The sequence below is a fragment of the Glycine soja genome, chromosome 2, assembly GCF_004193775.1.
Source record: "Glycine soja cultivar W05 chromosome 2, ASM419377v2, whole genome shotgun sequence".
Lineage (NCBI taxonomy): Eukaryota > Viridiplantae > Streptophyta > Magnoliopsida > Fabales > Fabaceae > Glycine > Glycine soja.
Window position 1 is genome coordinate 44,705,197 of NC_041003.1, and position 25,410 is coordinate 44,730,606.

Consider the following 25,410-nt stretch of genomic DNA (forward strand, 5'->3'; position numbering starts at 1 on the left):
TGCTTGTAAGTTATTACAAACGTACATTTTGCATTTTGACTTCTGTTGTGGTTGTATTATTCTTCCAGCATGAGCATCTGTTTTCTCTCGTAAATAGGGTATATATGGTTTAATAGCTGCTGTGCCTAACTTTTTTGCACTTAGAAATATGCATGTATACATGGGATAATTGGCTTTTAAAAGGGTACGTATTCCATGAGATTGTATTCTACTTTATTTAGCTTGATAGCTTAAGGGCTTTTGAATTATTAGAAGCATATCTAGGGGTTCATAAATATGAGTGTTTAATTTCTAACTGGTTTTGTTGCCACCAGAGCAAGAAAAACACCCTACTGATCAGTTCACTGGGATATATATGATGTATCTTTCAAAGGGTTGTAAGTGTGAAGAAGTTGTTCTGTGCTTGTGCTTCTGCTGCTATTTCCTATTGGCTGCTGGTCTGATCACTGACCCCACTGAAGGTATACTCATTTTTCTCTCTCTTCTAGTTGGTATTCTATTTGCATCTCTTTTATGATTCACTAGGGTTTCTTGAAGTGGTAGGTATTCTCTCTATATACATGGCAAGGGCTATATGTTAAATCTCATCACGTGTGTTAACAAATGAGTTTTATTTTATTCTATCTTTTGCTTTGACGAGTATTGTCAACATGATATCCATGTCTCCTATAAAACAGTAGCTAAATGATTATTTTAGTCACGAGTAAATAGATGATAATTTAATTTTTAAAAGAATAGAAATCGATGATAAATTGATTCTTAAAATTTATAATTTTAATATTAAATTGATTATAAAAAATAACTTAATATTAAATTGGTTGTCAATCATAAGGGATGAAATAAAAAAATTTGTTATTTTAAAAATTAATTAAATTGTCAACAATTTATACTTTTAGAGATTAAAATGATCTGTAAAATTATAATTTCATATTCACTTAAAAAAATCAATTCTGTGAAAAAACTCATTTATGACAAAAAAAATGGAATCAAACAAAATATCTTATGCATGTGGATTTGTGCTATGTTGAGTAGAGAGAAGAAAAATAAAGTGAATGGAAATAAAGATAAGCAGAGATAAGTGAGTAATATTAATGTAGAAATAAAATGTGCTTGGTTGAAGAGAAATATATAAGAGGTGGAGAGGTAGATAGAGATATGAGTGAACATCGTGAGAAATAGTAGTGTAGTAGGTCTCACCAATTAAGAATGAATCAATTGAACAATTGAAATCAGACAAAAATGTTTTAATTTTTATTTTCAAAAATATTAAGTTGAATTTGAATTTGTTTGGTAATGAATCAAAAAGTTATAAACACCAAAATTTAACATGTACTGTGTCAACCTTATTTCAATATGATGTAAAATCTGAACATGTTTTTAGATTTGTTAATTTATTATTATGGATACACACATCTTAGGATTAGGATGTAATTAACTAATTATCCTTATTGTCGATAAAAAAAGGATGTAGTATTAATTATCCGAAACAATATTATTTAGACGATTGCAGTAGTATTAGTTTATAAATACAATTAAATAAAATTATTTTTTGTAATTTTTTTTTAACATACCGTTTTTTTATATTAATTATGCTTATAAATATGTGTAATAATTACTTAGTCAATGAAAAGAAAGCAACCTTTATCACCTTACATGTGGAAGTAATGGGGATATTTTGAATCTAACTTAAATATAATTTTAATCTCTCAAATTTAAGTTATTTTTTTGTTTTTCCAAATTTTAATTTATTTATTATTTTATTTATTGGATTTAAATTATTTTTTTAAATTTCTTATAGATGTCATTAGTGTGTCAAATGGATCGGATTCGCAATGGATGGTGATTTTTTTATCGTCAACATTCTGTTTTTAATTTAAACTTTAAAATATAATTATTTGTGTTGCTGTTAAACTGCAGAAATGTCACGAAATCAAAAGCAGATCTACATAAGCAAACAAACACACGAAATTGAACCACATTTAAATAAGGAAAAACAAAGAAAATCAAACCCAAATTTAAATAAGCTAATCCCCAAATCTTAATAATTAAGTAGAACAAAAAAATCAAACCCTGATGAAATATTGACGCATACACGTCTCCAAGACTTTTTTTTTTGTGTGTGTCATTTCAATTTTAGGGGTCCGAACTAGGAAGCTCATTCGTCATAGCTTGTACATTTACGCATGTTCATTGGAACATTATACCACAAAATGAATATAGCTTCTCTTTTCGGTGTACAAAATTAATAGACCACCAACCAAGAGAAAGAGCACTGAAGGAGTACTTTACTCTTTTGGGTATGTCTTCTTTTTTTTTTTTTTTAATGTGTAAAGTCGTTTTGTCAAGTCATGAATGAACCATAAAATCATTATATTATGAATAAGTAATGCTCCTTTTTCTTCTCTTATAAATATCCACAAAACAATCTCATGGTAAACCTGTCATCTCGCCACTGTCACCAACCCATCCATGCTGAGGGTAAACTGTAATTGCCTGACCGCCTCCTCTACCTCTTCACCACCATAAGCGATATCGCCCTTATCATTCTAACAAATTGTGGTTCTATGGATTGTCTTTACACCCTATTCCCAACCTTTCAAGTAACGTCCATCATCGTTTGCTCACTTAGCACCAACATGCATTTTGGGAAACCCTAACTTCATATATCCTTCTAGTAATAAGAAAAAAAAGAGATTAAAATCAAAAACATCTAAATAAGAAAATAAAATCAAACTAGATTTAAATAAGAAAAACCCCAAATCACTTTCCTATATCTTAATAAAAAAAATGAAAATGAAACTCAGATGAAAACCCCCAATCAGAATCTCAAATCTAAATAAGGAACAAAATGGAAATAAAAATCCCCCAAATCAGAATCGTACATCTAAATAAGGGGGAAAAAGTAAAAATCAAACCTAGTTCAAAACCATCAAATCAAAATGTTAACAGCTTGATCAGGGTTGATTAATTAGATGGTGTTGTGGTCAAATCATAGCATGAGGTCGGGGCTCTTGCACCAAAGGGAGAACACAAAGTTGGGGTTCCCTGGAATCTCGTTGTTGATGTGGAATGTCACTGTTAACTCCACAAGTGTCCGAAACTAATTTCAAAATGATTCCGTTTTTAGAATTAATTTAAAATTAGTTCAACTCAAAATCAGTTTAAAATCAATTTAATTTAATTTTTTTATTGAATTAATTTTTACACACCCTTAATGTCGGAAAAGTTACCATTTACCTTCTTTATGAATTGGTTAGTGGAAGTAGCAATGATGGGTCTACCATGAGATTGTGTTATAGTCCATGTGAATATTTAAAAGAAAAGAAAAACAAACATTATTTATTAGAAATATTTATTTTAGTATTCATTTATGACTCAACGAAAGGTTTTTCATAATCATTTATGATTCAGAAAGTCTTTAACATCCATATATGATTTTACCAATTTAAGAATCATTTATGACTCGACAAAAAATCTTTAAAGATCATTTATGATTTGACGAAAAATCTTTCCTTTATGATTAAGGTCTTTAATGTTTATTTATGACTCAGCGAAAAGTCTTTTAACATTAAAAGACTTTTCGCTGAGTCATAAATAAACATTAAAGACCTTTTCCTGAGTCATAAATACATATTAAAGTTTTTAATTTTTATTTACTCATTATTTAGTTCTTGTAAAATTATAGAGTTTTAATAGTTTATTTCATATTGATTTTTTTTTCTTTTGTTTAAAAAATATATTTCTCTTTAAAAGTACCATATTTATTATCTAATCTTCAAAAGGTACGTCATCGCTCATTAACCACTTTTAGACATTAAGAATTAAAATGACATAAAAAGTTTAATAAATATAATTTAATGACTATACATGATTAGTGTAAAAAATTTTACACTATTAACCAATAAAAATTATCATTAATATCACTTTTATCATATAAGTTTATTTTAGATTAAATAATAATATAAAATTATTTTAGAGTTCCATATTAAGCATAGTTTATTTTCTCTAGGAAAAAAACAAATAAAAAAGTTAAGAAAATTAAAATGGAAATAACTATATGTTGAAACCAAAGATGATAAATATCTAACCCTTTAAAAAATATGATTCTCATAATTTTGATGATAAAAAAGATAATTATATTTTGATATCCAACAAAAATGTAAAATATACAACGAAATGATATACAATCTTATTCCTTAGATGCGTTGAAAATGCTTTTATAATAAATGACATCTAATGTTCCCTGTTAATGTATGCATTCAGTGTTTTAAAAAACATAGCGTCCTAAGTGTTTTATATGTAAATGACAAACTCATGTTTTCTATAAGTTGCCCAACTCGAATAAAGTCGCATAAACTATTGATCTTGTGAGTGTTCATTTTGTGAAGGTTTTTTGCTTTAATGTTTTTATCCTCATATAAATCGTAAAACCATTCCTGATATCTTCTTTACAATAATCTATCATTTAAACATCATAAGCATTTATTGAAAAATAAGATTTTATGAAGTATAAGTACAATCTCTGAACAAAAGTGAGTTAATTTATCATTCTAAATTGGGTGTTAATTCCTCTAAAGGAAAATCACTTAAATTGTGGTTATCCCTAGCCCACCTTAGTCATGAAAAGTAGTCCTAGACAAAGAGAGGTGTGTTGTAGTCCCACATTGCGATGAGTAGCCAAGGAAAAAAGAGAACATGTTGAAGCTTCATAAATAATGGCGAGATATATAAATTATATAAGTAAGGAGCAATTCTCACTTTTATAGGGTTGAGTTAGGTTAAAATCCATGTTGTAACATGATATCAGAGTAGAGACTATTTTAGATTTGTGTTTATCACGCTCTAGGCGAGTAACCTTGAGCTTGAGAGAGAGTGTTGGAAAGTCACCTAAATTGTGGTCACCTCTAGCCCACCTTAGTTTTAACGACCCACTGTCACTACACACGATGGCTTAAAACTAACAAAGTGTAAGTCTTTGTTTTACTTTATTTCAAACTCTCCATTAATTTATTTATGAAAATACTTGTGAACTTTTCACATTCTCAAAAGCCAAAAGCTAAAAACATCAACTTCAAGATGAAATCTCAAAATAACTCAACACATATCTATATATACATGTACAACTTCTTAAAGAGATCAATCTTAAATACCTAAGTTGTTCAATACTACACATAAAACTAACGAAGAAAAGCAGAAGAAGGATCACATCTTCACGTCCAAGCATGCCCATCCATGATACCTCTAGCGGAAGGATCCAATTCCTAACCATTTTCTTACATGAACACAAAGTTTGAGATCACCTCAGTTACAAACACATGTGCCACACAAACGCTTACAAAATATAAACATACTTAAAACAATATGCACCTTAACAATTAAAGCATAAAAAAATATCATCATATATATATAGAACATAATATTCGGAAATCATACTTAAGGCATAAATGTTAGAAATTTATATAAAATAACATCTCATAATAATCCAAATCATCAACCATTACATCAAAATTCAATCATTATATACCACCAGTCAATCAATCATCATTACCATGATTCATCCATTAAACATTATCATCATCAATCTTTCAATCATTGACACCAAAGACAGACTTGATTCCATGGAGATTTACATTACATGAGCGAATAATCTAAACACACCCCTTAACATGGTCACATTCTATAGTCTAACCATACTGGAAAACCTAGATTAATTTTGCAGAGGAAGTGTGGTTTATCGAAAATAAATGAGCGTGAGTAATGACCTACCTCTAAGGTATGCATTAACCTTATAACCTATCTAGGAGTTTGTCCACCCATCTATTCTATGGGCCCTTTCAGCGTTAGCCACCACGAAAACCTCTAATACTAGGTTGAAGGTCTTCCTAGAACTACCAACTTACATGCCTACTCACAAACAACAACTAAACTTAGATTCCTTAAGGTTCGAGGTACGAAACAGTACCCACCATCTCTCTCATGGTCTGTCTCAAGGATTCAAGTTTCACTATTAACAATGCATTCTATATACATTGAAAGGGTCACTAATTCCTTTGGGAAGTAGTTATGAACACCTTAACATGTTATTTGAAGTCAAAATGTAGGGATGATATTCAGGAAGATACCTCACTAGGAAAGACCCCTGGGTCGCTTTAGTGAGACAAAGTTATGGCATGAAACTTACCCTTCTTACAATACCATTTTCCATCAACAACAAAATCTTTCCTAAAGATATAATTAATTCCCTTTCACGCATATGGATGATTCTTAAAATTAGATTATCACCCACAACAATAAGATGTCATCACAAATTCATTCACAAAACTCAACACCACTAGAGGTTATAGTATCATATATTCACCATTCATATGTTCATCACACTCATGAATCCACCTATAGTTCAATAAGCATATCAATACATTCTAACACCTTGAGTTCTTGCAAATAACTCACCAAAAACTCATATGAATGAGAGACTCTTATGATCTCAACATAAAGTCAACTCTAATAATAAAACAACATCTATAGTTCAATAAGCATAACAATACATTCTAACACCTTGAGTTCTTACAAACAACTCACCAAAAACTCATATTAATGAGAGACTCTTATGATCTCAACATAAAGTCAACTCTAATAATAAAACATCATCTCAACCACATCTTATATCATCATCAAGAAATCAACCAACACAACCTAAATCCTTCATCAATACAAAATTATCTTATCATCAATATAATAGTCTCAACAATAAATAAATCATTTCACATCTTTAAAAGATCACTTTAATATTGAAAATAAGAAGTATATCAATATCATATTTCTTACAAAGCCATACAACATCAATATTCTTTTCCAAGCTCTAAACACACATTCATTAACTACATTCGAAGGCTCTTTCAAGTCATTGCATTCACAAGCATTACTAAAAACATAACACTTCTTTTTCCTAAAAGATCACACTTAACACTGTATGTTTTTGCGCTTAGCTTAAAACTTCACGCTTAGCACACAAATTGTTGTGCTTAGCATGGAGAGTCCAAAGACTACTCTTATCTTAGAAAAGTTTGCGCTTAGCGTACAAATTTTTGCGCATGAAGGATCTTGAGACTATTTTTTTCTTAGAAAACTTGCACTTAGCACAAACATTTTTGTGCTTAGCGCAAAGAGCTTGACAAAAATCACATTTTTTTTTTTGCATAATTTAGGGTTCCATCTTCCCCAAATCACCCCAAACATCAACTACAAAACCAAGGAGGTTTAAGATTGATTACCTATATGTTTCTAATCAATTTTTAACACACAATTTCATATTTCCAACACAAAATCACCACTTATTAAATCACAAATACTCAAAGCCCCAATTTTGAAGAACATGAAAAGGGACAAAGCTTCTCTTACATCTACATAAAGTAATTGGTTATTGCCTAATGGTGCTTAATTTGAAGTTGTGACACCTTCTACTCCGACATACATATAAATAAGAAAAACATATAAAAATGCAGAATTAACTAAAATGATTTTACTCAATTAACATAAAGGAGCCCATGTGAGTAAAAGGGTCACATTCGCTTTAATATTATCAAATAAAACTTATTAAAAACATATCCGACTTAGAACAAGGCCGTCAAAGTTTACAAAAGAAATTTTGTTAAATCAGCGAGGTAAAATAAACTAAAATAATATCATACAATTAAAATAAAAATTCATCTTCAATGTCACATCCTATCATAACATTGTATCCCAGCGTTCTCTAGCACGAGGTTCTTTAAAGTCATTCACCTAGTCATCTGTTCCCACGAACACAATGTTCAAGATAATCACAAGATCCAAATACAAATAACACATAGGGAGTGAGTTATCACATTTCTAAAAAAATACAAATAAACAAAGACATGATCAAAATAAATTATAGAAGTATTTATAACATAACTCAACTTAATACAATCCACATCACTTCGCCACTTTATCATTTAAAATTCATTTTTCAATCACCAATCACATTACACATGATTCACACACTCGAATTAATACATAGCAACACTCATCAATTTCATAATAAACAATTAGCAGATGTTATGCAACAATTATACTAAGACTCAAGCCTATATGCAATGTGGTACCATGTTAGTGAAAAACCACACTGGGGAGTTTAGGACTACATAACAAAACACGCTACACAATGAGTATGTCAAGGTCACTTTCATTAAGTAAAATCATAAGGTGACCAGTCAGAGTCACTCTATTTTATGAAAATGTTTCAACCATATGGGATCAACATAAGCTTAAAGGAGCACTTAAACCGAGTGTCTTTACCCCCAAGACCTAAACTCCGAAGAATCCGTTAGGGCCTTACCTTCCTGATTCAGGTCCAACCCCTAAAATAATTTTTGCATGCAGACACTGCTTATGAATTATACAATACCCACGACCTCACACTCGTGTTTCAAACACGTTTAACACATTGCGATACAATTTAACACTTTAGATTCCTAACTAGGAATCTTACACTTTCCCTTTAACATTGCGCATAAACACTTTTCTCAAGGTAAACACGAGTCGGGTTATTGTATAATTCACAGCTACAATACAAATATTGTCACATCAAGTGTTAACCACACACTTATTCACAACCAAATTTCATGTCTACAATTTTAACATATCACATGTTTATGTGTATCTCACAAATCAACGCATGTTCAACTTTACACTTATACTCAATCTCAATAATAATATTATTATCTCAAAGCAACATGTTATCTCACAATTCATCACATATTCAATTTATCACTTACACACAAATTTAATCATAATTTCATGATCTCAATATTACAATCTCGTAATTATAATCATACATGAAGAATTACAATACAACAAACATCCCAAAATAAATTTCAATTTGATTCCCTAAGGATTCATACACATGTTCATTCTAATCCCAATTGCGATAAACTTATCCCTTATCTCTAAGCGGGCTCACGTGTGTAGTATGGTAGTGATAACGGTGTCTTTGGCAGTTTCCTAAGATTCTTCAAGTTTTTCCTCTGTTTGTTCTGTTAGGGGTTTTCAAGCATTAGAGAGAAGGAAAAAAAATTATAGCCTCCATTTTATTGTCAATGTGCGAGACTAGTTTCTCTCTGCAAAAAATTTATTTTGCAAATCTCAATAGGGATAATGTGTGAAAATGGGTTTCGAAGGTGGTGTCCAAATTTTATGACGATCCAACAGTTGACAAGTCTGGGATCGCAGTTTTACTGGGATAGGTTTGGGGTGTCTGCTGAAAAAGAGAAAGCTTAGTGCGAGAAATATTTCTCCCCACTTTAGACATTATCACAAAAATCCCAATGGTGGGTGGGTGGAAAAATAATTTATGAACCACATGTTTAAATTTTACGATGATCCAACGGTTAATGAGATTGAGACCGTCATTTTACTCTATTTATAGCTACGATACTCTGATCCTTTTATTTATTCTATTTTTCTTTATTTATCTATTTTATAAAAATGAACTCTATTTTATTTCCTTTCAAATGAACTCTATTTTATAAAAATGATCAAACAGGAATTCTGTTAGGTAAAACTTGCATGCAGACATGCAATGACATACGGTACAAACGATTATTTCGAAACTAAATTTTTATTTTTGGGAGCTATTTTATAATTTTTTTCGTAAAGGAATAACTTAAAAATTGGCAATATAATCTAAAAAATAGTACTTAAACTTATTATATAAATAATCTTTTTTTTAAAAAATGGTACTTGAATAACATTTTATAATCTATTTAAACGAGAATTTTAATCCAATATATAGTTAGACCGATGAAATTCAACTTTTATAAAAAAAATAATTAATAGAGAAAGTTTGATAAGATCAACTACCCAAATTAAATTTTCACTTTAGAATATATATATATAATTAAAAAAAATTTAAAATTAAAATTTAAACAAAGAAATGTTTAAGAAAGACAGGCGTAACTTTTTAAGAGTAGAGTATACTCAACACGATGTGATCTAATAATGTTTAATATGTTGAATTTAATTTGTAAAAGTTTGTGTAATGAGCTTTCATTGTTTTTATTGATAAATGTAAGACTTCATTTGCATTATCATGCAGTTGACGCATTAAGAATCATAAAGGGAAGTCTGATAGATATTAATGGAAATTTGAGCAACTGGAATCGTGGAGACCCATGTACATCTAACTGGACAGGGGTTATGTGCTCCAATACAACATTAGTCGATGGCTATCTACATGTTCTACAATTGTATGACTTCAATCTTTTACTTAAAGTTTCTTTTCTTGTAAAAGCCATGTTAAGATGTATAAGCATACATTTTGTTGGTCCATTTTCATTTATATTTTGTGGAATCTTAGCAACACTCTCTTTGTGATTAGATGGAATTTGTTGAAAATCATCAATTTTATCTAAATCAAGAGATAGAATCATTAAATGATAAGTGAAGTCCTAAAAAATTGGTTATTTTCAACAAATTTCATCCAGTCACATAGTGTTGAAAAGAGGGTATCATAGAGAGCATTGTTGGTATTTCTCTTACATTTTTCCCTTCTGAGCCCAAACTTTCTTAATCAATTGACTAGATTAGAGAAGTTAGTATACTAAACTCAACACTAAACTAGTCAACTGACTACAATGAAAACAATAAGCTATAAGTGCACCATTCTGTATGATATTTTCACTATAACTTGAAGCACAATAATCTCTGTTTGACAAATTTATCTTACTCATCATTAGCTATCTTTTACTTCATGAATTGCATCAAATCAGAATAGTAGTCAATACTACTTAATGCATTGCATAATAATCAAATATAGTATAGACAAGTATATAAGCTGTGGATGAGTCTTTTCTTGCTTGCATTGACACATTTGTTTGAAAACTTTTTTTGTTTGCCTGCAGGCATCTACTGAACTTGAACTTGTCTGGAACTTTGGCACCGGAGATTGGCCGCTTAGCTTATCTAGAAGTGTTGTAAGGCTGTAGCAGCATTGATGTTTCTAATGCAAACATGTTACATATGAACAACTTCAATTTTGCAATTGCTAGATTGCACTTTTTTGCTTAAGAATATAGTAGACTTGATTCCTTTTTGAATATTTTCATCCTGTAGGAGCTTGCAATTACTTTCTTAATTCCTCTAATCATGATTTTGATTTGTATTCTTGAAAGGGACTTTATGTGGAATAACATAACTGGGAGTATACCGAAGGAAATTGGCTTTATCAATCCTTTGAGACTCTTGTAAGTTGAAATGAATTGTCCTTCTGAGTCATTTTACTCATATTAGTGCAAGAACAAACTTTCAATTGTATCAAATCAGAATAGTGTTTTCTAAATAAATTGAAGTTAAAGTACTAGTTTCTGTAGGATAAAATAACTCAAATCATTATAAACAAATGCCCTGTATTTTTACATGAGAGGTAGAAGGTTTCTGCTTTGTTTCTCATTAAATAAAGTTTTTGCAGACTCCTGAATGGAAATCAATTAACAGGTGAGTTACCAGAAGAGCTTGGATTTCTTCCATTCCTGAATAGATTGCAAATAGATCAGAACAATGTCACCGGACCTATACCTTTATCATTTGCAAAACTAAGCAGCCTTGTACATATGTAAGGTTCTTTATAAGGACTACTTCGGTTTTAAAAAAATGCTATTTTACTTGAAATCTTTTGTTTCTCTACCTTTGTTATTCTTGCTTAAGAAATGAAAGAAAAGTAATGCTTTATCTTTTTCCCCTAATGGATCAGTCACATGAACAACAATTCACTTAGTGGCCAAATCCCACCAGAGCTTTCCAACTTAGGAAGTCTTCGTCACTTGTAAGTTATTTATTGAACACGATTGCAGTTATTGACATATTTTTCTCGGTTGACAAGATGTACTTCTGGACTTGCAGTCTTCTTGACAACAACAACTTAACAGGATATCTCCCCTCTGAGTTCTCTGAGATGCCAAGCTTAAAGATTGTGTATGATTTATTATTCTTTGTTTTACGCGTGTGTATGAATGTCTCTTAAGCTCGTCCGGCTTTCATTTTGTTTTGGATGAATATGACACATATTCTTAATATAGGAACTGAAGCTATTTTTGTTTTCTTTTTACCTTTTAGTTAACATGTTAGCTAGGCTCCATAAATTTACATATATAAGGTACCATTAAAATTAATTATTTTCTTTCAGATATATTCTTCAGCTAAGATTTTCCATGAATTATTTTAACAAATGGGCTACTATTTAGAAGATGGAAAATTTATGTTATGCTGCTCCCTGGCTACCATAAACAATTTAGCCACTGGTCATTTTTCTGAAGCAAGCATAAACTCAAGAAGAATTGTTTTACATAGAGTTTCTTAAAATCACAGATAATATGTGATCCATCAAAATGAAAAAAAAATGTGAAGTAGAAATGGGAAAAAGATAGGAAAATTGTTACGAAGTGGCAGTTCTGTAATGTTCAATTTGTAGGGGGGAGGCAGAGCATGGCAGGGGGAAGAGAATGTACTTTGACGAAGTTCAATTTTTACTTGGGTCATGTTTCAAAAACAAAAAAATTGCACTTGGGTCACTTTGCTTTCAATTGGCCTTGCCCTCTTCCACCCATCACCAGATTTTAGCTAGACCTTCTTTTTGTAAGCAAGCAAAAAAGCACACTATGGAATTATCAATGTCTAATCAAACAGCTTAATTAAGGTAATTATATGGAATGGTATACACCATGAAATATTAATAGTTTTAAATATATGTTTCAACAAATATCTATTGGAATTAAGAGCATGCAACCTAACAACAACAACAAAAGACTCTCACAATGTCAGGTGATCCAATTTATGGTTTTAATTACATATAAGTATTGCTAAGTGAAGTTCTAGAGTTAAATAGTAAAACTCTAAGTAGTGAATATGTTGCCAAAGGTTCCATATATCATAAACTGGACCAAATCAATGGATTGAATACTGGAAAGTTGCCATTATTGTCATTGTAAAAGTTTTTGATTTTTTTTTTTGAAGTTTGTTGCTTTTATAATATCAACTGATTTAATAAATATTCTTTACTTTGTGATGAGATTTTAAAGTATTTCATGGATCTTCTTGTTCTTGCAGTCAATTTGATAACAACAACTTTAGTGGAAATAGCATTCCAGATTCTTATGCCAGCATGTCCAAATTGACGAAATTGTAAGTTCATTTTGTGATCCCTTGTTTGTAAGTATGTTAACTGTACAATGAGTGGAGCTGAGGTGCTGGGAATCTTTGTAATTTCATGTACAACTGAACTTCAGTTAAACATCGGGAAGGAATTTAAATTTAAGATGCTAGGAATGTTTCGAAGTACCAATCTAAGATAGTTAAATGTTTGTGATTTCATGTACAAAGGAATTTCAGTTAAACATTGGCAATGAATTTAAAAATAAAGGTCCAAAATTAAAAAAATACAAAATTATGGATATTGTTTCCTGAAATTGATATTTATTAGACAGTTGTTGATCACTCGGTTGAACACCAAAATTGAGAAAGAAATAATGTCATACACTGATACACAGACGTTTAGTTTTATGAACAACTACTGACATGATCTTGTTATCTTGATTTCTTTATCTTATAAAATTTAATGAGAAATTGTTAGGATAAATAAGGGCACAGTCAGATAGTGTATTAGTTGTTAGAAGGGATATGTTATAAATAGGGGAAAATTAGATTAGAGGGATTTATTCTGTGAATTTGATAGTCTGTCTGTGAAAGGAGAAATCCTTTTACAAGGGGAAACCCTTGCTTGGAGGAGAGACTTCTCTTCATTGCTCAGTAGATTTTTCGTTCAACCAATAATATTATTTTTCTCTTCTCTCTATTTTCTGTTCTTTGGTTCCCAACAGCTATGAGTCATTCACAATAATGCTTTGATACTGTTGTATTTATCTGAATCCAAATCATTTTATAAGAGTTTTATTTCCTCCATTTTCTTTCTTTGGAGTATACCATATTGCCACTCCTTTATATTTTCCACTTGAATCACTTGATAAAATTTCTTGTCAAAAACTAATTATTTGGTTTGGTGAGGAGAAACGTACAAAGTGTAAGGTTGATTATATATATGTTCTTATTGGTTTACTTGGTTTTATCAGGAGCCTTAGGAACTGCAACTTGCAAGGACCAATTCCTGATTTGAGCACAATGCCGCAGCTTACTTATCTGTAAGTTGGTTATCCCATTTGCATTCAACTCGGTTTATGCCTTACTTTTTTGGATCCAAAATAGAAGTGTGTGCACCTGACATAATGAAGAGTGAGATTTACTTGTTCAAACGTCAGTCTAAGACTATAACTGTTTCAACTGACTGTTGTTTGTGTATATTCCAGTGACCTCAGTTTCAATCAATTGAATGATTCAATTCCTACTAATAAGCTTTCAGACAATATCACAACCATGTAAGAACCTCTATTTCTTAAATAATATACAAATCTATTGTTCTTGAATTCAAATATTTGGATTCTCAATGTTGATATTTTCCTCTCATGTTAAGTATATCTGGTTTGAAAATCTTCAAAACATGATAACAAAGATTTCATAAAATTCATTATTTGAAATCTGGAGATGTTTGCAGTGATTTATCAAACAATAAGCTTATTGGAACTATTCCATCCTATTTTTCTGGTCTTCCACGTCTTCAGAAGCTGTAAGTTGTCTTCTTTTTCTTTTTCTCTTCATCCTTTCTTCTCTTACACCAACAAGTACTGAATACCATAAACCAAACGATATAAACGTTTAAGTCTATATCACCTTATCTTACAAATCATATTGTGTTATTCCTAATTAATATATTTTTAATTTATAATTATATAAAAATGCTAAAAAATCAATGAATTTTCAACACTTGTCTTTTGCTGACAGGTCAATTGCAAACAATTCATTGAGTGGAAGTGTTCCATCTACCATTTGGCAGGACAGGATTTTAAATGGACCAGAAACACTTCACCTGTAAGACCTAAAATGATAATTGCACAGTTTAATTTCCTCCTAGAACTCTACATGGGAGCATGTGTATACGTTTCCTTTTTCGTTTTCACTTAAAGAAGATGGTGATTGGGGAGCTAAATTAACTGATAGTACATGTGTGTGTGTTAAGATGCAGATGGCTGCATATTCCCAAATGCACCATAGTTAGCTGACCTGAAACAGTTAGAATAAACTTATAAAGTATGTTGCCTATAAAAAGGAAGAGGAATTTAGGGGAGTAGGGTGATCAGTTGGTGAGTTAGTATTGTGGCTAGGGAGAGTCATGTTATGGATCCCTGGAATATCCACGGAATTTACTATACTTTTTATAGTGTCAGTTCTTGGTTCTGTATCCATATTAGGGAAGGATTGGAACTAGGCTTCACAAATAAAGATTCATATATTTACTCACAAATCTGATGTTCTATCAACTGGTATCGTCTAGGAGTTGTAGGAGGTGCCAGTGCATTACACGGTGCGAACAATTATTAATAGATTTCTAATGTTCTTGTTAAATCAGATCAAGTAAACTGAAATTGAGTTTTTTGAACACTGAAAACATAGTGAGAGTACATATATAGAGAGATTTCATACTCTGAGAAGAGTCTGGAGGAAGAAAATGACAGTTCTGACTCAGCATGTGATTGATAACTAACTATCCTAACTAACCGAGAAACAATTAGAGAAAAATAAATCACCTACTACATTACTACAAAGACTAGGCTGCTACTGCACAAACAGATATAGCTCGTATTCTCTAACAAGAATGAGACCAGGTTAGAATTCATGGAAAGAATCATCACAAGATGGATTACGAAGCGAGGAATGTTTGAGGTGCGGTTTGCTTAGCAAGATGCATGACATACAAGAGTAGAGGTAAGGGAGGAAAATCTGGTGTTGGAGCAAGAACAAGTCATATCAAAGAGTGAATTGTGCAATGAAGAAACATGGGAAAAAGAGACTCAAAATGGGGAATCTTTAGCTTCAGAGGGTAAACTGTAGTTTCGGATAATGGAAGAAACCTCATACAAGAAAAGCAAATAGAAATTCCAGTTTGAGAATACAAGGAACAATTTAAGATATACAAGGAGTTATCTTGAAAAGACTCAAGAGCTGAAGTGACCCTTGCAAGAATCAAGATAGGTTATAGACTCTAATACCATGTTAGATTTAAGTTTAAAATTAATCAACACTAAGTAAAGTTGCTCAATAGATATATAAGCTATATCTCGAGAATTGAGGTAGGCAATGTGAGACTTCCTAACAGTCATTACCACCAGATCTACCAGACCTTGGTGATTAGAAATGCTGTAGGTGAAAGCAAAGGAGTAGTATTGGAGTTACAAAAAGCACTTCACTTTTTGTCAAAGGATTACTTTTTTACATCTCCTATTTCTACTAATTACATCACCCATCTTTCTTTTATTCTTTTCATATTTTTTGTTCTAAGAATGCCCCTAATGTTACAAAAACTAGGTTGAGGGTAAGAATCCTCCAAGGTTAAATTGTTTTTCTTATTTAACTGTTCTGACCCAAGAGAAGGTAGTGTAGGATGATGCTAATAGTAAGATAGTTAGAAGAAAATAATAAGGCTTATTGCCTATAAATAGGAAGAGGGCTTGAGAGGAGTAGTTGGTATGTTAGTATTGTGGCTAGAAGAGTCTTCTAACTCTTGAATATCCAGGGAATTTTCCATTCTTTGTATAGCTTAAGTTTTTGGTACAGTACCCACATTGGGGTAGTATTGAGAACTAGGCTTCATCAACGAAGATTCGTATTTCTACTCACAAGTTTGATACAGTTCTATCACATAATGTATTCTCATGTGTGTTTTTTTATGCTTTTGTTTTATCTTCTGCATGGGTGCTACTGAATTTTATTGTTCTGATTTGCTCAGCATGGTTTATATGTGATCTTGCAGGGACATGCAAAATAATCAACTTACTAGTATATCGGGCAGTATAAGTCTTCCTCCAAATGTCACACTCTGGTATGCTTCTAATCTTATATTACTAGTATATAGGGAATCACATGATTTGAGATTCAAATTGCATGAACCAATATGAATCAGCAAGTCAAAAATTCATATCATGTGGTGAATTGCAAATGACTTTGAATCAAGATGCACACGCATGAATTTGTTGGAAATAAGGCTTTTTATGTTTAGGAAAAGTGTTTAGGAATATTGGAGACTTTGAATAGAAACTTGATAGGAAGGAGAATTCTTTATGGAGGAGAAAACTTTGTATTTTTTGCTTGATACAAATATGTAAGATTACATCTCTATTTATACTACTCTAAGGAGAACTCTAGACACATTAATTCTAGAGAGTTCTCAACTCTAGAGATCCAAAGAGTATTCTAGAGAATATTACAACCATAAGAAATATCTAGACACTCCAAACACTACAAGAATTCTCTAGAAACATGACTCATAATTACTTAAGCCCAAAATAACTAAGTCCAAGGAACCAAATAATTAATTTGGGCCCAAATCAAGTTTATATTTCAACAGAATTGATGTCATTCTGTATCATGGATATGATTTACATGATTCAATTTTATTAATCATGATTCGTTATTTTTATTTTTTTTCACCAATTACCATCAAAATTGAAAATTTAAATTAGCTTAAATTGAATGCAACCTAATTTATTATTCAATTGCTTTCATTTCACTTATATGAATTAAGGGCTTCACACAGTCACTCACTCACTCTAAGCACCATTTTCAGGTTCTCAATTTTCATTTTTTAAAACATATGCTTCACACAGTCACTTGCTCTCTCTATGCACACCTTGTTTGGCTTTATCATTGCTTTGTTTTCATTAATTCCTAACCTACAACTTATGACTTATGATTTTGTTTTGAGTCTACACCTTAATACGATATATTTCAAGTTTTGTTTGTAACTGTGAATCTTATGATTCGTGATTAAAATTACCTTGGCAATTCACAACTAGAATTAGGATCGCAATTCAATAACTGTATTTGAAAGTTACTATGTTTCAGGCTTTTGGGAAATCCTATGTGCTCAAATAATAACACCTTAGTTCAGTTCTGTGGACCTGAAACTGAAAGTGACGGTAGCATCAATGGTAACTTCAGCGTTAGCTGTCTCAGTCAAGCATGCCCGTCCCCTTATGTATACGCTGTGGACTGTTTCTGTGCTGCACCGTTGGTTGTTAATTATCGATTAAAAAGTCCAGCATTTTCAGATTTCCGCATATACACGAATGCATTTCAGAGCTTGATGTCAAGTGGTCTTAAAATACATATTAGTCAGGTCTTCATTAACAGTTTTGCATGGGAAGAAGGCCCACGGTTGGGAATGAACTTGATGGTTTTTCCTATATATGTTGATAATAGAAGCTCTCCTCGTTTCAATACAAGTGAGGTTATTCGGATCAGAAACTTGTTCCTAGACTTTGATGTTCCAAGCAATGACTTGTTTGGACCTTCGGAACTTCTAGACTTCATTCTCCTGGAACCTTACAGAAATGGTAAGTCACAGAAACTTCTTATGATCTTCTAGTTTTTAGTGGAAGTTGAACACTGAATAATATGACCTCAGTTGAATTGTCTTTAGGTGGTTGAACAGTATTACTGTATGAATTTCAAGTTTCAGTCCTATTAATTGAATTATTTGCATAACATTTTCCTTTCATTGAGCTAGTAGCTCACCGGTTGCTGTAAAAAATCTAGGCTTCTCTAGTATAATTAATGTTTCACACGTCGAAGTTAGCAAAAATTATGAAGCTGAAGTTTTGCTTTAATTCTATTACTATTTGATATGTCACCTCTCTGAAACCGTGTGGGTACAGGTCATTTTGTCAACTTTTTTCAAATTATGATATTCTGGGAAAGTTGTCATCTATTTGATTACTTCTCAAATAGAAATGCTAGCAACACACTCTTTATCATTGGTTGTAATTTATTAGAAAATACAAAATTTGGTAGGTCTCACTTATTTAATGAGCGCGTCTCACGATTTTGTAGTTTCTAATAAATTTTACCGAATAATAAAGAGTGTATTGCTAGTATACTCCTTATCCTCAAATTCAAAGTTTATATTCACTTGTTCATTGTAATTCTTTAAAGATACTGTGACAAAAATGAAACAACTGTGCTGAGATAACTAACAGCATTGGACAATTGAGATGCAATGCCTTGTTCATGATTACATTCTATGTGTTGCTGTCAAGTGTCAAGTTAAAAGTTTAAGCAGTGCCAGTTAAAATTGGAAAGTTAATGCCTCTAGAACTCATTAACGAATATACTGCTTTATAGTATGAGCCATATAGCCATTTTTATACAGAAATTTATATTTGCAAATTGTATTATGGTTGTTCTGATACTGCTTATATTGTCACAGTGATTTTTACCTCTCCAAGTTCAGGGATAAGCAAAGGTGCACTGGCTGGAATAGTCTTAGGTGCAATTGCCCTGGCAGTTACATTATCTGCAATTGTTGCCATTCTTATATTAAGAATACGCTCAAGAGATTATCGTACACCTTCCAAACGGACAAAAGGTGAGTACCTTATAATGAATAGCCTAGTCTATTACTATTTCCTCTCTTTGACTTGTTTTCAGTGCTCTCTGGCTGTCACCAACTGAAGTCTAGATGTTACTGCACATAATTTTATTTTGACACCATATTCTAAATTTAATTTTAAAATATCATCATTCAGAATAGTCTTAATGTTTTCATATTAACCTTTTGGGACTGTTCCTGTTGGCATGGACTTTCATATTTTGAAGAAATAAATTGATTTCCTGAAAGAACTGCAAGAAGCATGTGTAATCATCTTTCTACTGAAACCTTTGGTTTCACTGATATATGCCCCTCTGATTTTCCCTTGTGTTTTATAGAAAGATACTTCATTAAAGAAAAAAGACAGTTAGTACAATTATGGCCGCATATCAGATCCTCCAAAACAGAAAATTCTAGTTACAAATAAGGAGAATGAAAAACCCTAGGCAAGACTTCCTTTAGCCTCTCTGCATATAAAAAATAATAACCCGAAATTTGGAACACCATGAACACCAAAGATAACACTATTCCATACCAAGTTTTGGGGAAACGAACCCTAAAGATGTGAGTATTCTACTCCAACCATTACATTTGGCCTCCTTAGTTTATTTCTTCTCGGTATTCAATAACTTTTTTACTAAAAGGAAATTTTTCTGTTGTTTATCAAGGAGTGCAAAAAGTTTACAGAATTGTACTGTATAATAACAGTTCAGCCTTTAGTTTAGTTGGTTATACAGTTGATTGGATTTCAGGATTGATACCATTCTTCAATTTTTAAACGTCTATTTGTGGAGTAGATATTGCCAACAATATAAAATAACAAACAGTTCTATTTTATTGTTATATTGTCTTCTCTAATGCTGACTAACAAATTCTAACTAGAGTGTCTTTAGAAAGACTTTAGCTAATGAATATAATCTTCAGAATATCAGAAACCTTCTCTTTGCAATTAATCATGTCCTGACTCGAGATAGGTCTGTCTATGGAAAATAAATATCTGATTAGACAGTTTATTCCATTACATATACATGATATTATGAAAAATATATATATTTAGTATAATAATTTTATGGAAAAAAATATTTAGTATCTTTATGTACTGTATTTATTGAAATGGCGATTCATTTAAAAGTATAATGAACGTTGTTACAAAAAGTATGAATATATATGGTGGATTGGACTAGAGCAGTTCATGCATCTGGTTCAGTAATTGAACCAGCACGCTATCACAAAGTAATGTGAAATTATACTTAACATTCCAGTTCTTCTAGTCCTTCTTATACTTGGATTCCACTATTTAATTGATGAACAAGATGACATCTTAACATTCAGATGCTCTATGTATCAGAGCAGCTTACTGCAGCATTCCTGATAATTAAGTCCGCTGATAATACTAGTACTTTTTACTTGTTATGAACTATGAATCTGGTCCCAGTTAAGGCTGAGAAGGTGCAAACGCCCCGCCACTCCCTTGCATATGCATGTTATTTACGTTATCAAATGTAAAAAACAATTTAAACTCTACTTCAAATATTCATCTATGAGCCGCATAGATTTAACTTACAGTTTCTAGCAAATATACTTTTTCCTATATTTTTTGTCATACTACTTTAAAATTACCTGCTCTCAGTTAAATTTACTGTCTTCCTGGTCAGAATGAAAAAGTTATTAGTATGAACTACTGATGCTAACCATATCTAATTTGTTGTTAACTTATAAGAATGAGCTGATTGAGATATATGTTAAACATAGTCTTCTATTTGTTTAGCAGAATCAAGGATCTCCATAAAAATTGAAGATATAAGAGCATTTGATTATGAAGAAATGGCTGCGGCTACAAACAATTTTAGTGACTCTGCACAAATTGGGCAAGGGGGTTATGGGAGGGTTTATAAAGGTGTTCTTCCAGATGGTACTGTTGTTGCCATAAAACGTGCACAGGAGGGTTCACTGCAAGGTGAGAGGGAGTTTCTCACTGAAATACAGTTGCTATCAAGGTTACATCACCGCAATCTTGTGTCTCTTGTTGGATATTGTGATGAAGAGGGTGAACAGGTAAAATTTGTTTTAAAGTTCAGAAACGTAAACTCAACAGAATTTGTTATAGTAAAATATTTAGTTATTTTTTATTCTTTGATTTATTTTTTGGAATTTCTAATTTCTGTAAATCCAATTAGCTTTCTGTCTTGTGTTAGTTCCATGACGATATGGTTTGTACCAAGAATAGGATGTTGATTACAGTTCAAAAGTCGCCTTAATTGTGGTCACCCCTCGCCCACCGTAATTGGGACCTAAAAATAGACTAGAGATATGGACTAAAAAGAGACCATATATAAAGCTTGGGAAATCTTCATCTTACAAGTCAATTTTCTAGGATTGAGTTAGGCCCTAATTACATTTGATATTAAAAATATTTGTTTTTTTTTAAAAAAAAAGATGTAAATGAATTAGCATCCCTTAATTCTTATTTCCTTATGTGAGTTATGGCTTTGGGCTTGCAGATGTTGGTTTATGAATACATGCCAAATGGAACTCTAAGGGATAACCTTTCTGGTAAATCCTTTGCTCTTTTATCTAATTTTCTGTATTGTCTATTAACTTCTTATAGTGGCCATTATATTTTATCATTGTCTCTGTCATGAAACAACAAATGTTGTTTTGCCTGTATAAGTTTTCCTTGCTCTTTCTATTCCCAATTTGAAGTACAAAGGCACTAGGATTTTTTTATTTTTTATTTTTGTAGAAAAAGCATGCCTTTCTTGTTTTCTCTCTGAACTCTGTACTTAATGTTTTATGACAGCTTATTCAAAAAAACCTCTTACTTTTTCCATGAGGTTGAAGATTGCTCTAGGGTCTGCTAAAGGTCTTCTGTATCTACACACCGAAGTAGATTCTCCAATATTCCACCGAGATGTCAAGGCCAGCAATATATTATTGGACTCCAAGTTCACTGCAAAAGTTGCTGATTTTGGACTTTCAAGACTTGCCCCAGTTCCAGATATCGAAGGAAACGTACCTGGTCATATATCTACAGTGGTAAAGGGGACCCCGGTAAGGCTTTCATGGCCGGGTTAATTTAGTTATGCTAATACTGAGCATGCCTACATTCAGCATAAAATTAGAAACTATGAGACACCATTCTACACAATTTAAAAAAGAAAATGTTGAACATTTTCCTGTTGTTCCGTTTTATATACTATGATGAATTTCATTATAATCTCATTCCACTGAAGTATGATCTTTCTTTTTACAGATAACATGGCTATAAATCTGAAAAGGGATAACCTACATTTTAAATGATCAGTAATCAGTAGATTAGGTGTATTTGAACCATTAGATTATAAAACAATGGTGAATAAACTGTTTTTACTCTCTCTCTCTCTCTCTTTCTAGGAAAACATATTTCGTGTATTTATGCAAGCACTTAAACTTTTGAACCAAATTCTAAGCAAGTTGTTGGTAGACCAATTAGTGGTTATGTTCAAGGCTCAACTTTTTTTGTATAATTTTTTCATGATCTAAAATAATGGTTGACTAAGGATATGAATTTGAAAATCAAATTAGCTATGACTGTAAAACAATTTCAACAAATCATGATTCTATATTTTATCTTTAACTGTCTATTTCTCAAACCAATCTTCAAGACCAGAAAGATAGAAGACATTTTTTACTAGATTTTAAGGTTTACATCCCTCTTGGAATAGCTATTTACAGAAACCATTGATTTTCATTTTCTTTAGGTTTATCACCAGTCTACTAATACTTAGATTTAGTAGACATGTACATTTTAGTAGTTGATAATGTGCTCAACACTTCTGAAGAGAATATCAAAATAAATTAATATGACTTTTGGACTTCGGAACACAAAATTGAAAATCATCTAAATGATTGAAATTATTTATATACATCAGTTAGGTTGAGTTTACGTGTTCAAAAGATTTAATCTCTATTTTTTGTTCACTGTTTTAAACGTGCAGGGTTATCTTGATCCAGAGTACTTCTTAACTCGCAAATTGACTGACAAGAGTGATGTTTATAGTCTTGGTGTTGTATTTCTGGAACTTGTGACTGGGAGGCCACCAATCTTTCATGGCAAAAATATTATTAGACAGGTATGGTTTGGTAACTTTGATTTCTCTTCCTGAAATTTGTAATTTGATCAAGCTAGAGGGTAAAAATTGTGTGTAAAAGTTGCAATGCAGTGGATAGTTCTATTTCTATAATTTTATTTGCACATTTGTCAGACATGACCTAAATGAAAAAAAAATCTGCCTTAATTTATGCTGCTTCATATTACACTTTTTCATTCATACAGTGATTACAGTCACGGGTTCAAATTGTTTTAGGGTACTAAAACAAGGCTATGTAGCTCAGTTTGTTTGTCTTTTCAGTTTCAAGTTTCAACCCTGGAGTTGTGTTTGTGATCAAATCTTACCCGGACCTGTTTTAGGGATGTGAGGGTTTGTTTCTTTGCTTGACAAATTTGCAGAGTGAGGTTAAAAAAATATGTAAAAATTAGCCTTCCCATCATTATTCTCATCCATTTACTTTTTGAACAGTGTTTGTAGCTTTCATGTTCAGAAACTATGCTTCAGCCTAATTTATAGCTTTGATTACAATGAATCAATGTTGTAAGCAAGGGTAGGGCATAATTAGGAGTTGTTTAGAAACTATGCTTCAGCCTAATTATCAGTAGCTAACTTATAGCCTACCACCAGCAAGTCAATCTGTAGTACAATATATTCTAATTTCTATGATAATGCTGATATTTAATATTCTAAAGTCAATAAGTTTCCAATAATTTGTATCACTTTCCATAATATTGTTCCTTAGTCACTTCCCATCTCTAAGATGTGAAAATAAAATAATTCTTGACAAAAATCCTTTTTTTTTTTCAGGTTAATGAGGAATACCAATCTGGTGGAGTATTTTCGGTTGTTGATAAACGTATCGAGTCTTATCCTTCTGAGTGTGCGGATAAATTTTTGACTTTAGCCTTAAAGTGTTGCAAAGATGAACCAGATGAGCGGCCTAAAATGATAGATGTGGCCAGAGAGCTTGAAAGCATCTGTTCTATGTTAACTGAGACCGACGCTATGGAGGCAGAATATGTTACAAGTGATTCTGGAAGGGTATTCAATCCACATTCTTCTTCATCTACTACCAGGACTCCTTTTGTTTCAGCAGATGTGTCAGGTAGTGACCTTGTCAGTGGAAAGATACCAACCATTAGGCCAAGATGAAAGTTGGAAAAGATCAGCTTTAATAAATGTAGTTTTTCTAATATCAGAATGTCAATACCCTCTAAATGGCTAAAATAGAATTTTGGTTCCTTATCTATATTTTAGATTTCAGTTTGTTCCCTTATGTTCAAAAAGTTTCACTTTTGTCCCTTAAATTTTCTTAGTTACACCAAATTGGTCCTTCCATAAGTTTATCACACTAATTTGATCATTTTGGTGACATGTGGTAAACTATAAGAGAAGTCACATCCGCCTAAATTGACACCATCAGTGCTAAAAACTGACAAAAGGACCAATTTGGTTTAACAGAGACACTATAAGGTGCCAAAGTGAAACCTTGTAAGGGACAAAATTGAAACCTAAAATATAGATAAGGGACCAGAATTCTATTTTAGCCCTCTGCGAATTAAACAATGGAACCACCAAATGTACTATTTTTCAGTTATACTTGTTAATTTGTTTTGTGTGCTTCCTATTTTAAGGTTAATTGACAGAGAACTGGTTTGTAAGTTATATTATATTGATTTTGTACACCCATCTATATATATATTTACAATGTGTAATAGCTGAAACAGAGGTGATGAGTGATGACATTGCTACATCAACCACTTGAATTTTCTTCAA

The 25,410-nt window shown here is 31.7% G+C and overlaps 1 protein-coding gene across 2 annotated transcripts; it reads left to right on the plus strand.

The window, feature by feature from the left end:
* Positions 1-25,410, plus strand: LOC114397358 (probable LRR receptor-like serine/threonine-protein kinase At1g06840). 2 transcript variants are annotated; one of them, XM_028359418.1, is made up of 21 exons: positions 1-184; positions 315-461; positions 10,112-10,262; positions 10,917-10,988; positions 11,187-11,258; positions 11,483-11,626; positions 11,765-11,836; positions 11,914-11,985; positions 13,117-13,191; positions 14,136-14,204; positions 14,370-14,438; positions 14,615-14,686; positions 14,902-14,988; positions 16,928-16,996; positions 18,019-18,509; positions 19,382-19,540; positions 21,312-21,598; positions 22,045-22,096; positions 22,344-22,594; positions 23,521-23,655; positions 24,442-25,410. In XM_028359418.1, exons 2-21 carry the CDS (start codon positions 356-358, stop codon positions 24,784-24,786), a joined length of 2,850 nt encoding a protein of 949 aa, XP_028215219.1. In that variant the 5' UTR covers positions 1-184; positions 315-355; the 3' UTR covers positions 24,787-25,410. The 2 variants fall into 2 exon arrangements, with proteins under 2 accessions (XP_028215219.1, XP_028215221.1); XM_028359420.1 differs by having other exon boundaries at positions 21,315-21,598.

Bases quoted from the DNA above. Each gene is read 5' to 3' on its own strand.
- LOC114397358 (XM_028359418.1), top strand. From the start codon at position 356: ATGATGTATCTTTCAAAGGGTTGTAAGTGTGAAGAAGTTGTTCTGTGC. The intron at 10,989-11,186 runs GTAAGGCTGTAG...TATTCTTGAAAG, and splicing joins TTAGCTTATCTAGAAGTGTT to GGACTTTATGTGGAATAACA. The intron at 18,510-19,381 runs GTAAGTCACAGA...ATATTGTCACAG, and splicing joins CCTGGAACCTTACAGAAATG to TGATTTTTACCTCTCCAAGT.